Below are 17,525 nucleotides of genomic sequence, written 5' to 3'. Positions count from 1 at the left end.
GGCAGGTGGATTTCTGAGTTCGAGGCCAGCCTGGTCCACAGAGTTGAGTCCCAGGAGAACCGTGAATAAAGAAAAAAACTAAGTTTTAAAAAAAAAAGGAAAAAAAAAAAAAAAAAAAAAGGAAAACAAGTTGATAGCGGCTATTTCAAAATGTCAGGGTGCAGCTATAACAGCATGGGAAGGCTGCAGGACGCGCACTGATGCAGAAGGTGCCTTCTCCCGTTGCCTTCCTCTGTGGTTCTTAAAAGTTGTGTTTAAAGAAGTCTCAGACTTCTGTTCCTTGCTTGGTCTTGCTGACCATACACAATTTAATGGAAAAATCAATAAGTTCTACAGCTTTCTGGAGCCCCTGCCTTTCTGCAGATGTTGAAAGGCCAGCGCGCTCTAGTGGGGAAGGAAGTGGGGGGAGATGTGGTATGGCCCCGCATGCTCCTAATCCCGGCCACCTCTTTGGAGCCAGCGGTGAGCTTGAGTGTCCCATGACTCTTGTTCTGCTGATGGCAAGGCCAGCAGGCTGCACTTCTACCTTCTCTTAAAATATGTTCCACATTAAGCAGCACAACTTGTGAACTAAAAACTTAAATCCTTTGTTTTCCTGGCAATACCACATTGAAAAACCCAATTTTTGTTCTCATAATGTATAATTAAGGTGGTGTGCAATTCCCTCTGGATGGTCACAGAAGGGTGCTCAGTGGCCCTTTCCCTGTTAGGATGCAGCAGGTCTGGCATGTAGATGCCTCAGAGTTGCTATAGCTCACCTCAGCAGGATCAGTGTGTCTCACTTGCTCTGAATAGGCGTACAGCTGGAGGAGCCGCTACTGTTCTGAGGTCCAGCCTCAGCTCAGGGGTGTGTGTGTGTGTGTGTGTGTTTACATGTATGTCTTTCTGCCTTTTTTGACTTGTGCTTGTGAGCTGGAGACCAGGAAGCACTTGACACAAATGGAGAAGTGGACAGCACCCTTCTCCTCAGGCTTTTATCCTACACCTGGCTCTTTGATGGGCTTTTTCGTTTTCAGTATAATCTCTGGTTCACTTTTTGAGTTCAGCTTGCACACTGCCTCTTGTGTGCAGGTGGAGGGTGGTGACCACCATCTCCAGTATTGTTCGTACGAGAGGGCAGTGGCCAAGTGCTTGTAGGAGGTTGCAGTGGCCCAGAAGGAAAGTACGGGATGAAGACATGTCCTACCTGGCGTGGCAGCATCTGCCATGGTAAGCAGCTGCTGAGAAAAGCGGAGCTTTGCAGTGGCTCCATATTGGCAGGCAGCTGGAGTGGCTGAACAGTGCCAGAACCCGAGTCTAGGGAATCTTGATGGCACTCTACTGTTTCCCTGAGCCCTGCTCCAACCTGGGCATGGTTCCCTGGCAGTACCTAGACAGCCTAGGCTTCCTTGCCAACTACTACTGACCTGTGGCCCTGACGATGCCCAAGGGCAGAGCCAAGCTGAGGAACATCAAGACAGGACCTTGAATAGCCTCCCATATTGTCCCTACCAGTATAGAATTAGCCACAGGCCTGTTTGACTATGGGATAAGCTGGTTCCTGTGACAGAGGTAGTTAAGAGCCAGCAAACCTTGTTGTCCCCTGTGGTCTCTGTCTATGGAACAAATACAACTTCTTAAAGGACAGGAGTCCCTGGACAGCATGTGCTCAGGTGGGACAGTAAATGACGTCCTCTGGAAGGTTCTCACTGTAGCACTGTAGAAAGGGCAGGGCCTCATTTGTAGGACTTTGGCTTGTGCAGATAATCCCAGAGGCTGCACTTGGCATTCCTGAGCAGAGTCCAAACCTTGATAGGAGGGGTGTGCTCTCTTGGAGAGGATTGAAGTGGTCAGCTTGTTCAGAGGCCCTTTCCTTAAGCAGCAGCTCAGGTGTGGGCACACTGGCATCTCATCAGGTGAGCTAGTTACCCAATGGTGTGGCTTGTTTGTTGGGTTGTTTGATGGGGCAGCAGGGCAGAAGTACTGAGGTGGCAGGAGGAACCCCTTTCTCTGGGCCAGTGCCCAAGGTCTGTGGTGACCAGCCCTCTGCCCTGCTGCCTTGCCCTACCAACCTGGTTCTCTGACTTTGCAGAAAGTAAAGGGAAGCTTTACTAGTGGTAAAGCTTTACTAGTGGTAAAGCTTTCAGGGAAGCTATGCTAGTGGTCATTGGTCTTGCCACTTGGGTGTTGTACCACCTAAGATGTGTTGCCTCTGGCCTGCCAAAGGCTCAAATAGCTAGGGGTAGTTCATCCCTGTGGAGACGCTCTGCCTGCCTTTTGGAGAATGCTGCTTAGCCAGTCTTCACAGGGTTGGGTGCTTCCTTGGGGTAGATCTTAGCCTAGTTTCTTGAAGAGAGGGTTTACTTCCTGTCCCCAGGCCATTTTCTCTGGAGCTGGCCTTGATAGCAGAATTGCATTCTAGCAGTGGCTTACTCTTGGCTTCACATCTGGACTTGCTGCCTCCTGCACTGGTGGGTACAAGTATAAGATATGGGGGTAGCTATGGGTGTCAGATGGGGGCTAGACACTGCTGTCCCTTGTCACTGTCTTTTGTTTTTCGAGACAGGGTTTCTCTGTGTAGCCCTGGCTGTCCTGGAACTCACTCTGTAGACCAGGCTGGCCTTGAACTCAGAAATCTGCCTGCCTCTGCCTCCCGAGTGCTGAGATTAAAGGCGTATGTATCCACTGTCTTAAGAGGGGAGTAACATGGGGTTACTGCAGTTAAAGTGGGAGAGAGGTGGTCCTTTATAAAATTACCCAGAGGAGGGCCTTTTGTGGTAGATACTTTATCAATTGTTATAGGAAACCTCGTTCTACTCTTGTTTCACTGGGGTTGGGCACTGTGCCTAGGGCACTCCCAGATAGGGGATATAGGAAGACTTTGTACTCCCTACACCAAGAGCCCTGGAAGCACAAGGTGCAGTAGGTTGCCTTGTCCTTCCTTGACTTGGTGATGTCCCCAGATTGTCCTGGAAATGAGACATCCCACAAGTCTTTGGGAGCTCTGGGCAGGAAATACTGACTTGGCTGTGGTAGTGTAGGACCAAAGGCCAGACTATACAGAGGGTTTGCAGCCCTTAGACGGGTTTTGTGGCTTGTGAGAGCCTGTCCAACCTCCAGCCCTAAGCACCTATGAGGAAGAGCTATGAGTCTGTCCTACTGAAATGTACTAAGCACCTCCCCTGCAGCTGGGTCCTCAGAGCTGAAGGGGAAGCTGTTGATGCCATAGCTAGGACTTGGCCTCCTGACTGAGAGGACACCCTTATGTGGCTCCATGCAGAATCTAGTGGAAGTGTCATCCTGTCTTCTCATGCTTGCCCTGGGTGAATACCCTCCAGCCGTCCTCGACATACGCAGAGAACATCTCTCACCAAGGCTGGGGACATGCTAATGCAGTCTTTCAGAGCAGTGGCGGTCTCACTTCCCTGCTTCCTTGAGGCCAGATCTAGGCCACTGTCCCATTTAAAAGTGGAACAGTTCCCAGATGAAAGTAAAGGAGGTACTGGCTGGTAGGTCATGGAGTTGGGAAGGCATAGGCTCCTGGGCTAAGAGGATGAGAGAACCTACCTCTCAAATCTTGTGGTCCTTACTGTACCCTGCCTCTTCTGCCTCCTGTTGGAGGCTGATGTAGTTACACTAAGTCATGTAGCAGTGAGACAATGTCTGGGGCAGGGACCTCTGAGAATTACTACTTGCTGTGCCCAACCTCCTAAAGCAGTCTGACTCAAAACACAGGTCAACAGGCGTTTGCTGAGCACACAGAGGAGTAAAACAATGAGCAAGTAGAGTAGGGCGAAGCGAGGGCAGTGCTTGGGGTGACTCAGGCCTAACCCCAGGCTGGGGGCCATGCTGGAGTACAGCCCATGCAACCAGAACAAAGACTCGATCCACCTGGGTTGGCATTCCTTGGTGTTCCTGCTTCACCACATGCTAATTATGCTGGTGTAGGCCAGAGTACACGGGGACCAGATCTCTGAGCGAAGGAGACTGGTCCCCCGTGTCCTTGGCCAAGTGGCTTGGGTGGGATAATTGCTTTTGTGGAGGGTTGGCCAAGCCAGAGAACAACTCGTCCTCTCTAGGGCTGCTACTGGGTTCCCCTTCTGTTCTCTCCGTGGCCCTTGATTGTCAGGCTCCAGAAGGAAGGCAGGGAGGACCTTTTATCCAGCTGCCTACCATACATGTGGACTCACCAACTGCCAGCGTTGCTGGAGATGCTGGGGTCTGTAGTTGTACCTGAAAGGCCAGCAGAAAGAAGGTGGGTTTCAAGAGGCACACATGAACAACTGTGTGGTGAGCCACACAATCTTACACATGGAGACAGTGACAGGAGGATCAGGAATGGAAGAGGATCGGGAATGGAAGAACATTGTTGTCTACATAGTGTTTTGGGCCATCCTGCAATACATGAGACTGTCTCAAAACAAGCAGAGCCATACTGACGCCAGCTTCTCAGGGTCAGAGAGCCCCATAGGCCAACCAAGAGCTGGTAGCAAAGTGGTTCCTGGTGTGTGGGGTGGGGTTAAGGTAGGGGGCATCTTCTCTCAATCCTCAGGTGGCCCTTAGCCAGGACAGAGGCTCCTGAGCACACCCAAGGGTGGGAAAAAGAAGAATCCACAAAGTAGCAAAAACCAGATACAATTCACTGATGCCCCAAACAAAGCCAGCAGCACATGTGCCTACTGTGTTCCATGAAGGGGCATGTCTATACTGAGCTAGAACACATTCCAAAGATCTTAACCAGAGCCAAGTGCACTGTAGTACTCCAGAAGCTGAGGCAGGAGAATCAGGAGTTTGCTACCAGCTTAGGCTACATTGTAAGACCCTGTGTGAACACAAAAGCAGTAAGAATGTAAGGTTAGCTAAGGTTACTCTGTGGTACCCTGAGAGGGCTGGAGAGTAGGGAGGGGCACCTTGACCAGAAAAGGGGTAGTAGTGACCAGTACTGTCACTTGTGATGATTGCATACTGACAGGACAACAGTCTATAGACAACAGATTACACAAAGTGTACTAGCATCTTTTTATTTGAGCTTTGTTTTTTGTTGACGTACTGGGTTTTTGTTTTTTAAATTATTTTATGTATATGAACATTTTACGTGTGTGTGTGTGTGTGTGTGTGTGTGTGTGTGTGTGTACCCACGGATGTTAGAAAAGAGCATGTCAGATCTACTGAAACTGACGTTATAAATTGTTGTGAACTGTCATATGGAATCCAACCCCAGTCCTCTACAGTAGCAACAAGTGTCCTTAACTTTTGTGCCATCTCTTGAGCTCCCTGCTTTGTTTCCTTTTGAGGGGTTTCAGTATGTACTCCAGGCTGGCCTAGAAACCTTGATTCATCTGCTTTAGTTTCACCAGTGCTGGATTATGGGAGGTCGCATAACCATCTCTACCTGTCCTTCTTTGCCTTTTGCATTATTATTATTATTTTTAAAGATTTATATATTTTATGAATATGAGTACACCATTGCTCTCTTCAGACACACCAGAAGAGGGCATCAGATCTCATTACAGATGGTTGTGACCACCATGTGGTTGCTGGGAATTGAACTCAGGACCTCTGGAAGAACAGTCAGTGCTCTTAACCTCTGAGCCACCTCTCCAACCCTGCATCATCATCATTATTATTATTATTATTATTATTATTACCCTGTGGGGCAGGGATCATGCGCCCACCTGTGAAGATCGGAAGACAATTTGGGGAACTCTTCCATGGTGGGTTCCAGGCAGAGCTCTAACCCTCTCTTAGTTCCTTATACCCCTTTGTGTGGCTTGCAGGAGGTCTGAACCTGGGCTGTGCTGTCTGGTCTAAGCCAGCCAGCCCTCCTTAATAGAACAGTCAGGAGACATTTGTGGCTTTTTGAGCTGTGTGATCTCTGAAAGAAGCAACAGACAACATGTAAATAAACGAACGTGGTCTTTTGTGTAGAAACTGAAATTTGAATTTCCTAGCCCAGTGTGGTATCTTAGGCTTGTAATCATAGCACTGAGAGGTGGAGGCAGGATGCAGAGCTTAGCCAATCTGTGCTGCATAGTAAGACCCTCTCTCCAAAAGAAAAAAAATGGAGGAGGCATGTGAAATGTTAATTGCACATGAGGTCAGTTCTCCTACCCTTCCCCTTTGTTTTGTTCTGTAGCCATTTCAAAGTATGAATTAAAAGCCTTCCAATCTCAAAGGGCCACCCAGCCAATAGTGCCAGTCCCTAGGCCAAAGCAGCCCCTGCATGCTAACTCAGAAAGTAGCAAGGAAGGAAAAACACTGTTCCATGGGAGAAATAGCTGCTTCTGATTGAAACCTCATGGTGTGGGGTTGCAGAACTAATTGGCCCCTTGCCTGGGTGTGTTGGAGTGGGACTGGGCTTGGTGCTGGTGGCCCTCCCAGGTGTCAGGTGCTGGCTCTCAAAGGCACTACACAGACTGTCACCTGTCAAGCAGAGTTGTCTCCTGAGTCCACAGTACTTCCTAGATGTGCCTCTTGGCCCCTTATGTCAGTCTCTTCTCATCTGTACCCCAATACCAATGTCTGTGTTATAGAGACTTACTCAGAAGCCAGAGAAAGTGCTATTGGTGTGTGATAGGAGACTCAGGTAAAAGTCAAACCAGGACAAGTTTTTGGTCTACCCAGTCAAAGGGCAGCATACATACAGACCTTCACCTACAGCGGGAAGAGGGCTGTAAGTTATCCTGGGAGTGTCAGTCTCCCCAGCTGCCAAGTCCTCGGGTTAATTTGGTCTCATTAGCACTCCCTTAGCCACCAAGTGTAAGATGGCTCTCCTGCAGCTCAACATGGATGGTCTCTCAGGCTCCCTGGGATGTCTAGGCCTAGGGCTTGCAGGGTAAGTGTGCCTTTACACAGTCGGCTGCTGCCCTTCTAAAGGCAGTCTGACCCTGGCCTCATAGAGCTTCAAGTGCCATCCTGCTGTGCCCTCTGCCCTGCATTTTCTTCCTTTCCTATGAACTTTTTGTTTTGTTTTGTTTTTCGTTTTGTTTTTGGTTTTTCAAGTGAGAGTTTCTCTGTGTAGCCCTGGCTGTCCTGGAACTCACTCTGTAGACCAGGCTGGCCTCAAACTCAGAAATCTGCCTGCCTCTGCCTCCCAAGTGCTGGGATTAAAGGCATATGCCACCACTGCCCGGCCTTTCCCGTGAACTTAATGTCTCCTTGCTAGTTGTCTGTAATGAGGCAGAATTGGTCTCCTGATTGAGGAATAAAACCTCTTTGTAGACTAGAGACAAGTTGGAGAGGGATGATGGGATTTTCAGACTCGAGTTATTTCCTAAAACCCTAATGTACCTCAAGTCAGGGAGCAGCAGTTCTGTGGAGTGCTGGCCTTTGGCCTCTGACCTATATTCCTTTGTGGAGCTTGTCTACTGGATGCGCACTACAGTGCTGAATACTTAAAGTCATGCCCAGGTCCCTGAACCTCATTTTCCTTTTGCATACCCCATGGCATGCTGGGAAACTCCCCCTGGGTGCGCCTAGAGTTTTCATCTGTGTGAGTTACACTGTTTCTTCTCTCTTTTTATTCTGTTTATTTTTGTTGTTGTGTCACTGACCAGCCCGCTGCCCTTTCTCCGGTGTGGGCACTCTCCTCTCTCCATGCTTCCATCCGTGTGCCACCGGCCAGAGGTAACCAGGCCCGGCTCTCTACGTGGCCGCTGTCAGGGGGGCCATGGGGAGCTCCGCCTCCTCCCTGGCTGCCGAGACGGAGTCAGACCACGGCTTCCCTGGGGGGCCACCCTACCCAGGGCCCCCAGCAGCAGCTGGCTGGTGTAGGAGCGGCCCTGGGGAGACTGTTTGGGGAAGTGCTCTGGTCACCAGACAGCATCCACGACCCAGGGCCCGAAGGTAAGAAGGTGGGGAGGGGCAGCCCTCGGTCATGGGCAGGAGTCCTCTTTTCTGTGTCCTTCCTTGGCATGGATGCTTGCTTAGAGCAGGGTTTCTGTTTATCACTATTTTCTGGCAACTTATTTTCCCTAAAGGTGCAGGAGCTGATCTGATCTGGAGTTGCTGCTCTTGGCTGGCAGGTCTGAGACTTTCCTCTGCCTAGGATTGTGCTGTAGCATGCTGGTGAGCAGTCCTCACCCAGGGCCTGTTGTATTCCTACGGAAGTTGTCTGGAGACCCCCTGCTAGGGTGGCTGCTGACTAGCCCTTGTGGCTAGCACTGCAAGCAAGCATTAAGAGTGCTGGCTAGCTTCACACAATTGTCAGGGTTGAACACTGCTTCCCTTCTCTACCTAAGGGAATGCTCCAGTGTGGCTACCTCTAAGGATGCCATTCTGGCTGTAGAGAACCACAGGGGCCTACCTTTCCCTTTAAGTCATCCTTTCTAAGCCATGTGTGTCATCAGCTTCCTTTTAGAGGGGTATCTGACACTCCCTAAACATCCAGGGCTTCACCTCAGGGGGACGTAGACCTAGTAGCTCTGTTCTAGTAAACCTAGGTGACTCTTTTTTGTTTGTTTGGTTTGTTTGGTTTTTTGTTAGAGACAGGGTTTCTCTGTGTAGCCCTGGCTGTCCTGGAACTCACTCTGTAGACCAGGCTGGCCTCGAACTCCAAAATCCGCCTGCCTCTGCCTCCCAAGTCCTGGGATTAAAGGCGTGCACCACCACGCCCTGCTCTGCATTTTTGTTGTTGTTGTTTATTTGTTTGTTTTTGGTTTTTTGGTTTTAGTTTTTCTATTGCTATGATAAAACACCATTGACCAAAATCAACTAGGGGAGGAAACATTTATTTCAGCTTACAGTTCCACAGCACAGTCCATCACTGAAGAAACTCAGGAAGGGCACTTAGAGGAAGAGCTGATGCAGAAGCCATAGAGAAGAGCTGCTTACTGGCTTGCTCCTTGGGTCTCACTTAGTTTACCTTATAACATCCAGGACCACCAGCCCAGGGTGACACTGCCCAGAGTAAGCTGGGCCCTCCCACAGTTATCATCAGTCATGAAAATGCACCATAGGCCTGCCCACAGGCCAGATGGTGGAGACATGTTCTCAGTTGAGGGATCCCTCTTCCAGAATGACTCTAGCTTGTACCAAGTTAACATCAAACTAGCCAACACACACACACCATCAAATTCAGCTATTATCAATGTACAAGTCATTCTCAACCAGTCAGAACTTTGAACAAACATTGTTATGAACTGGTTTACACTTGAGAGAGATCCTGTTTGCAGTCATTTGGTCCCTGCTCTGGCCCCAGGTAGACACTACGCTGCTTCCTGTCTGTATGCGTCCCTTTTCTAGAGATTTCACCTGTGACCTGGGTCTGTCTGGCTCGTGTCACGTAGCATACTGCCCTCAAGGTTCATCCCACTGCAGGTGTGTCGGGGCCTCCTTCCTTGTCATACTTCAGTGGTATGCTGCCTTAAGAATAAGCTACCCTTGGCTTGTCTGCTCATAAACAGTATGTTATTGCCACTTAGCTTTTATGCATGATGCTTCTTATAATCATTTATGCTAAAGATTGTTTTATTTTATTTTTTGGTTGGTTGGTTGTTGTTGTGGGGTTTTGTTTTGTTTTGTTTTGCTTTGGTTTGGTTTTGGTTTTTAAGAAAAGGGTTCTCTGTGTACCCTGGCTGTCCTGAAACTCACTCTGAAGACCAGGTCTGTCTGTAGATCTGCCTCTGCCTCCAGAGTGTCTATGCCTGGCTTTTTTTGTTTGCTTGCTTTTGTTTTTTGTTTTAGGTTTTTTGTTTTCGTTTGTTTGTTTGTTTTTGCATGTTAAAGGTTTTTATGTGGACGTGTGTTTAATTGTTGTTTTGGGTCTATCCCTGGGCTGGAGTGGCTGTATATGGTGAATTGTGTGTGTGTGTGGGGGGGGGGTTGGCCCATTTACATTCCTTACAGTGTTGGCAGGGTTGTCCCCCCCCCCCCCCGTGATGCTTACTATCTTCTGTCTTTGACTAACTATCCTGCAGGGTGTGCAGTGGAGCTTTATTTGATTTAATTTACATTTTTCTGATGGCTATTGGTGTTGAACATTCCGTGTGTGTGTGTGTGTGTGTGTGTGTGTGTGTGTGTGTGTGTGTGTTTATCTTCTGAGGAAAATTTGCTAAAAGTAGAATTGTTAGCTGTACATCATTGCGGCTTTCAGTGCTGAGGCTATATGTTGGACTTCCTTCTCAGTCTTGTAAGTCAGTCACCTGTGCCCCAGCAGAGAATGTCACCATACATGTGTCACATAGATGGGTGACTCTCCTACTTTCATATTTTACTGAATTAATATATGTAGATGAACGTTTAAGTTTGTTGTTGCTTCATTCTTTTTGTTGTTGTTGTTGTTGTTGTTGCTTCTTCATTCTTAAGTGAGTTTTTTTGGAGGGCGGGGTGAGGGATTGTTGAGTGTTGTGAGTAGTCACATCTAGACTACATAATTTGGCATGCTGAGGCAAGAAGCAAAGTAGGATTGTTAAGAGTTTGAGGCGGGTCCAGGCAGTGGTGGTGTACGCCTTTAATCCCAGCACTTGGGAGGCAGAGGCAGGAGGATTTCTGAGTTCAAGGCCACATGGTGGCTCACAACCAACTGTAATAAGATCTGATGCCCTCTTCTGGTGTGTCTGAAGATGGCTACAGTTTACTCATACAAATAAAATAAATTAATTAATCTTTAAAAAAAAAAAAAAGAGTTTGCGGCAGCCTGGGCCACATAGTGAGCTGCAGGCCATCCAGCGCTGCTGAGNGAGACCCTGGCAGCCTGGGCCACATAGTGAGCTGCAGGCCATCCAGCGCTGCTGAGNGAGACCCTGGCAGCCTGGGCCACATAGTGAGCTGCAGGCCATCCAGCGCTGCTGAGCGAGACCCTGGCAGCCTGGGCCACATAGTGAGCTGCAGGCCATCCAGTGCTGCTGAGTGAGACCCTGGCTCCCTGTCTCAATAGCAAAGCAGCAGGAGATTCTATAGAGATGGGCGGGACCGGTTAGGAGCGCTTACTTCTCTCCCAGAGGACACTGGGTTGAGTTTGCTTTGTGGTTCCTAACCATCTAGAACTCTGCTCCTGGGGAACCAGTGCCTCTCTGACCTCTAAGGCCTTCAGCATATGCATGGTACATACACTTAAACTCAGGCACACATAAATAAATAAATTAAAGCCAAGATTTTTGCTGGGTGTGATGGTGCACACCTTTAAACCTAGCCCTCCAGGACAGCCAGGGCTACAAAGAGATACTGTAAATAAATTTAATTAATTAATTAATTAATTAATAAGATTTTCAAATCCAGAGCTCTGGCCAGGCATTGTAGTGCATGCCTGTAATTCCAAGACTCTAGAAGTAGAAGCAGGAGAATAAGGATTTCAAGAATAGCTTGAGCTATGTAAGAAAAAAAAAATTAAAGATGTCCAGAACAGTTTGGATGGACAAGTAGGATAATGAGAGAGTCCCAAGACCTGAGGATGTGTTGTGGCTCTGTACTACTCCAGCCTTCCCCCGCGCTGGCAGCTCCAATATTTATTAGTTCCCACTACAGATAGTCCTAGGACTTAAGTAGGCAGTGGACATCCAAGTTGAATCAGTGTTAATGATCTGGAAAAATCCATACATATCCAAACTAGATGGACCTCAGAGGGTTACTCAGCTAGACAGATGGAAAAAAAAAAAAACAGGAGATGACACTCTGTGGCCACCTGTCAGGACTCCTTCCCCGCGTATGTGCATACAGTCACACAGAAGCAACACAACATAAGCATGTGAAACAGGCAGCCTCTTTCCCTGCTCTGATAGGGCAGTAGTGGCCTGAGAGAAGCATGGGGCATGGCAGCCCCTCATATCTAAGGACTGCCACCTCCAGAATATTAGGTACTCTCCTTTAGGAAAACACCCATTATGTGGATGAAAAGGCTGCTCACTCCACCTGAGCCAAGGAGATCAAGGAACAGTGGCTCTCCTCCTCTGCCCTCTCGTGAGCCCAGTGTAGAAGCCCTCTTATGTCCGGCCTCACCTGGCTGGTTAATCGGTTACACAGTTGATTTAGGCATTGGCTGCCTGGGGACAGAGACAAGGAAGACACACCCATCCAGAAAGGTTGAACAGGCCAGGCTGAGGCCAAGCCAGAAGAGCAGCCTGGTACATTTCCCTAGAAAGATAGACACTCCCCTCACCTTTCGTTCTATAGCTCAGGACAGTCTAGCCTGAGTATGAGTAACTGGCAATGGTGTGCACAGAGCTGCTCTGCTGGGCAGAGGCATCCATCTTTTGTCACTGAATTAGCAGCTGCCCAGGGTGTCCTTCCTCAGGTTGGTAGGTTATGGGCTCTTCCTAAAAGGGGAAAGACTCCTACCAAGGCCACAGCCTATGTGACAGTCTCTAAGTCCTCTGGGTGTCCATTTCTGGTTACTCGGGTGGACTCTGTTGAAGCTCCGGAGTGAGCAGAGTTCTCTGGCGGTTGTCCCAGTTTGCTCTTTGTAAGCCAGTGTCCTGATGGGTTGCAGTTATTTCTGTGAACTCACATGCCATAGTTTAGGAGTATTTCTGTTGAAAAATCTGGATAAAGCCACAAAACCCTTTTTATGTATTTTTACTTCTGGATCTAAGGGTCAAGAGTTCCTCAGGGGTTTTGCCAGAGTCTGTAAAAACAATTTTATTGAGTCTTCAGCTGTTCACATGCTTTTACTGCAGACTTTTGTGGTAGTAAAGGCTTGCCTATGGACCCCAGTTCTTGAGCCCTGGCCATAGGACTGGCCATGGACTGTGAGCAATAGCCAAATGAACCAAGGAGGGTGAAGGGTAGGGGTCTTGTGAGGTACACAACACAGAGCTGACCAGAGTTGCCCAAAGAGTCTTGATAGAAGACCCACAGCTTGGCCTCTGGCCAGTTTGTCCTACTTCCCAGGACATGTGTGATCTTTAGGCATTTTTTTTTGCACGGGAGTTGTCCTATGCTACAGATGGAGTCTTCTGACTTGGCTTATCTACTGAGAGTTTCTATGTGTATTTTCTTGGCTACCTGTCTCCCCAGTAGATGGCCATGCTTTAGGTTAAGCTGGGCCAAAGCCAGACACTGGCCACCGCGGCTGTTTCCTGAGATGAATTAGCACCTGGACTTCTCCCTGGTATTTGAAATTTGTATTAGTAATCTTTCTTCTTGTTATGACACAATACCTGACAAAGACGACTAAGGAAATAAGGATTTACTTTATTCCTTCTCCATCGTGGAAGGAGAAGGGTTGCCAGTGGGAGTCAGGGTCCGAGGGACCGTAGTGATCTGCCTCCTCTGCCTGCTGAGTGCTGGGCTTATACTCATGAGCCATCACACCCATCTCAGGCCAGCATTCCAGTGTCTTAACTATGAGGTTCATATAGTTCTAATAATATACAGTGGATAGAGCAAACATACCCCATTCCCAAAGAGAGCAAATGGGGCATAGCAAGGGTGAAGAATCCAAACCCCAACTCCGAAGCTCAGTGCCCTGCCCGTGACTCACTGTAATAGTCTCCCCTTGTGCCATCGACAGCACACAGCCCCTTTTGGCAGTTGCACTCCATTCCTGCAGCTTTCCCCAGAGACATCCCATGGTCTGGCACCCCAGAATCACGGGGTGGTCATTGCATCTTGGAATTTACTCTCACAACGATATGGCTTCCCAAGGCCTTGCAGACATTCTGACTAGGTACTCGGACATATAAACAAGCCTATCATGGAAGGTATACTGTCCTCTGTTCAAGGAAAGCATGGCCATGGGAGCAGGAGGCAGCTGGTCATGCTATCTGCAGCCAAGAAGCAAAGAAGCTCATGCTCTCTCAGATGGTAATGTATGTTGTGTGTGCACACTCATGCATACCGTGGCTCACCTATGGAGGTCAGAGAACAATCCATGGAAGTTAGTTCTGTCCTTCCACCATATGAGTCCCCACATGTCAAACTCAAATCTCAAATCATCAGATTAGGGATTGATTTGGTTTGCTTTTTCAAGACAGGGTTTCACTGTGTGGCCCTGGCTGTCCTGGAACTCATTTTGTAGACCAGGGTGGCCTCGACCTCACAGAGATTCACCTACCTCTGTCTCCTGAGTACTAGTATTAAAGGCGTGCGCCACCAGCACCTGGCCAGATCATCAGACTTAATGGCAAGTATGTTTGCCTGCTGAATCATCTCACCAGCCCTTCTTTTTCCCTTGTTATTTAATCTGGGATCCCAGTCTGTGGGATAGTATTGCCCGCATTCAGAGTAGGTCTTCTGGAGTAGGCATGGAGGGCTATGTTGTTAATCCCAGCACTTGGAAGAGGCAAGAAAGTTTCTGTAAATTTGCGGCCATCGTAGCCTGGGTCTTCCCTCTTCAGTTAAACCTCTCTGGAAACAGCCTCAAAGATGCTGCCAGCCAGAGGTGCATCTTCTGTGGGACTCCAGATCCAGCTGTGTAGACAATAGATGTTAGCCATCACCAGCATCCCTCAGTTTGTACTCAGTGGCCTAGAGCTGAATCAGAGAGCCCTAAATATGTTGCCCATGGGACATTGTGGCCATAGGCCTCAAAGGAGCCATACTAATTAGGTCCTTCTCTTGCAGCCACACTCATTCTCCTGGGTCTATGGCCACAGTTGGGGAGTGGTCCTGTGCGCGGTGCACCTTCCTGAACCCTGCCGGCCAACGCCAGTGCTCCATCTGTGAGGCCCCCCGACATAAGCCAGATCTTGACCAGATCCTTCGTCTCAGCGTTGAAGAGCAGAAATGGCCCTGTGCACGCTGTACATTCCGGAACTTTTTAGGCAAAGAGACTTGTGAAATGTGTGGCTTTACCCCAGAGCCTGTTCCTGGAGCCCCTCTGCTGCCCATTATCAATGGGGTCCTGCCCAAGCCACCCACCATACTGGTGGAGCCAAAGGGCAACAGCAAGGAGGAAGCAGGCCCAGTGCGGACAGCAGGCCTAGTGGCCACAGAACCAGCCAGAGGGCACCCTGAAGAAGGAGGAGGAGGAGGGGGAGGAGGAGGAGGGGGAGGAGGAGGAGGAGGAGAAGAAGAAGAAGGAGAAGAAGGAGAAAAGGAGCAGGAGGGCGAGGGGGAAAGGGCAGAGCCTGGTAGTGGCTGGGCATGCCAGCGCTGCACACTGCATAACACACCAGTGGCCAGCTCTTGCTCTGCCTGTGGGGGACCCCGGAAACTGTCATTGCCTCGCATCCCCCCAGAGGCCCTGGTGGTTCCCGAGGTTGTAGCCCCTACTGGCTTTCATGTCGTTCCTGTTCCATCGCAGCCCGTCCTCCCTGGGGAAGGTGCTGAGGCTGATTCACCTTCTACTAGCCAGGGTCCCACCTCCACTGACCAGGAACCACCTAGGGTACCACTCTTCAGCCCCTTCTCACCCACCCTACAGAACAACCCTGTACCCAGAAGCCGCCGGGAGGTCCCCCCTCAGCTTCAGCCACCTGTGCCTGAGGCTGCTCAGTCCTCAGCCTCCACAAGCTCCAAAGGGCTCCAGCAGGGCCCCGGAAGAGCTGCAGCTGCATCGGGGGCCTCCCGCCTAGCTGAGCTGCTCTCAGGCAAGGAGCTGCTGCCAGGCAAGCGACTGAGTGTGTTGGAGGAGGAGGTCCCAGAGAGCAGCCCTGCCCGCTGCGAGTCGTGCAGTGACGTCATTGACCTGGCTGGGGACATTGTGCGCTACACACCTGCCAGCCCCTCCAGCCCTGACTTCACCACCTGGATATGTGCCAGATGTACATTTAGGAACCCCACAACGGCCTCCAGGTGTTCAATGTGTGGCAGCTCCAAGCTGCATGGTTTCCAGGAGCACAGTGAGCCTCCTACCCACTGCCCCGACTGTGGTGCCAACAAGCCTGGCCCCTGTGTGGGCTCCTGTGGACGCACTCCCTCAGCACACAAGGCTGCTCGTCTCTTGCCTGATCGCCTGGGTCTATGGGCCTGCCCTGCCTGTACTCTGATCAACACACCTCGGGCCAAGCACTGTGCGGCCTGCCATACGCCACAGCTTCTGGTGACCCAGTGCCGGGGGGCTACCCCTCTGAGGCGCAGGGAGAGCATGCATGTAGAGAAGCGGAGGCAGACAGATGAGGGCGAGGCCAAGGCGCTCTGGGAGAACATAGTGGCTTTCTGCAGAGAGGTAAGTAGCCTTGCTTCTGAGGCTGAGAACCAGCGTGGCCCAAGGTAACTAGTGTTTATCTCCACTACTGATGCTGCTCCCACCTCAGCTCACATGCCTAGGAGTGTCCCAGAGCGCCCATGTGTGAGCCCACACAGATGAGCATACAGTGAGGCTCTTCTACACAGAGCACATGGAGACCCTGTTAAAGCTCAAGGCTCAGGCACCCTGTGTTCTGTTTAAGCTGCCGAGCCTGGGCCCTGGGTGGCATCACCATTGGGTCAGCTGAAAGAGCAGCTGGAGCCGTGCCATACCAGGCTAACATGCTCACTGTGGCCTGCTTGCCACTGGCCTGCAGTGTCATAGTCAGGGAGTCCAGGTGTCCCCTTGCCCACTCAGGCTCATCCTGATGATGAGCCCTTCAAAGTTGCCTAGCCCCAAGGTTGGTTTAATGTGCAAGGGCCCCACGCCAACCTTCTGAAGCTCCCTTGGGAGGGTGGGTCTTCCCCCAAAAGGTAGAGTGGGATTATTCTGAGCCTGAGGCTGTCCTGCCCAGCCTGAGTGTCCGGCCATGGTCCCTGCAGAATTGTGTGAACTTTGTGGATGACAGCTTCCCCCCCGGGCCTGCATCTGTCGGCTTCCCAGTGGGTGACAGCGTCCAGCAGCGAGTGAAACAGTGGCTGCGGCCCCACGAAATCAACTGCTCTGTCTTCAGGGACCACGGCACTCCGTGGTCAGTCTTCCACACCCTGAGGCCCTCTGACATCCTACAGGGGCTGCTGGGGAACTGCTGGTGAGACTCCAGGTTCCTGCCAGGGCCAGACAGGCTCAGGGGAGGATGGAGGCTACTGGTCTGGTTGTGGGCATGTTGTGAAGTTGCCTGGCTCCATCCAGGTTCCTGAGTGCGTTGGCAGTACTGGCTGAACGTCCTGACCTCGTGGAGAGGGTGATGGTCACACGTAGCCTATGTGCAGAGGGTGCCTACCAGGTGCGGCTGTGCAAAGATGGCACATGGACAACAGTGCTGGTGGATGACATGCTGCCCTGTGATGAGGCTGGGTTTTTGCTCTTCTCACAGGTAGGACAGCAAGGTGGGAGGTAGGGTTAGAGAAACCAGGCAGTCTATGACTCTCATCCCTCCCCAGGCACAGCGGAAGCAGTTGTGGGTGGCCCTCATTGAGAAGGCACTGGCCAAGCTGCACGGCTCCTACTTTGCCCTCCAGGCAGGGCGTGCCATTGAAGGACTGGCCACACTAACTGGAGCCCCCTGTGAGAGCCTGGCGCTGCAGGTCAGCTCCACTAACCCCCGAGAGGAACCCGTTGACACTGATCTCATCTGGGCCAAAATGCTGAGTTCTAAAGAGGCTGGGTAAGAAGGGCAGCCACTGCCATTGTCTGTAGCATTGGGAAGAGAGGCGGAGCTGTGGGGGAGAGTGGACGCCCTTTCACTGCATCTGCATCTAACCGGGTGCTCTAGGGAGAGTGGACGCCCTTTCACTGCATCTGCATCTAACCGGGTGCT

General features: G+C 50.5%; 1 protein-coding gene and 1 long non-coding RNA gene across 5 annotated transcripts in view; one reads left to right on the top strand and one right to left on the bottom strand.

Moving 5' to 3' along the window:
- The window catches only part of Capn15 (calpain 15), a 25,719-nt gene that overhangs the window by 3,388 nt on the left and 4,806 nt on the right, over window positions 1-17,525 (top strand). For 3 of the 4 annotated variants that reach the window (XM_029533010.1, XM_021221462.2, XM_029533011.1), the window contains exons 2-6: window positions 7,536-7,824; window positions 14,479-16,024; window positions 16,588-16,796; window positions 16,898-17,081; window positions 17,149-17,372. In XM_029533010.1, coding sequence (XP_029388870.1) covers window positions 7,649-7,824; window positions 14,479-16,024; window positions 16,588-16,796; window positions 16,898-17,081; window positions 17,149-17,372 — 2,339 coding nt within the window. In that variant the 5' untranslated portion in view covers window positions 7,536-7,648. The remainder of the gene's footprint in view (window positions 1-7,535; window positions 7,825-14,478; window positions 16,025-16,587; window positions 16,797-16,897; window positions 17,082-17,148; window positions 17,373-17,525) is intronic. The other variant, XM_029533012.1, reaches the window with a different exon arrangement.
- Window positions 16,433-17,525, bottom strand: part of LOC115062770 — a 12,042-nt gene continuing 10,949 nt past the window's right edge. The window contains exon 7 of the long non-coding RNA XR_003842699.1: window positions 16,433-17,074. This is a non-coding gene — a long non-coding RNA (uncharacterized LOC115062770). The remainder of the gene's footprint in view (window positions 17,075-17,525) is intronic.

The sequence above is a fragment of the Mus pahari genome, chromosome 21, assembly GCF_900095145.1.
Source record: "Mus pahari chromosome 21, PAHARI_EIJ_v1.1, whole genome shotgun sequence".
In the NCBI taxonomy this organism is placed as follows: domain Eukaryota; kingdom Metazoa; phylum Chordata; class Mammalia; order Rodentia; family Muridae; genus Mus; species Mus pahari.
Note: the sequence above shows the minus strand (reverse complement) of the source record. Positions and strands in the feature narration are given on the sequence as shown.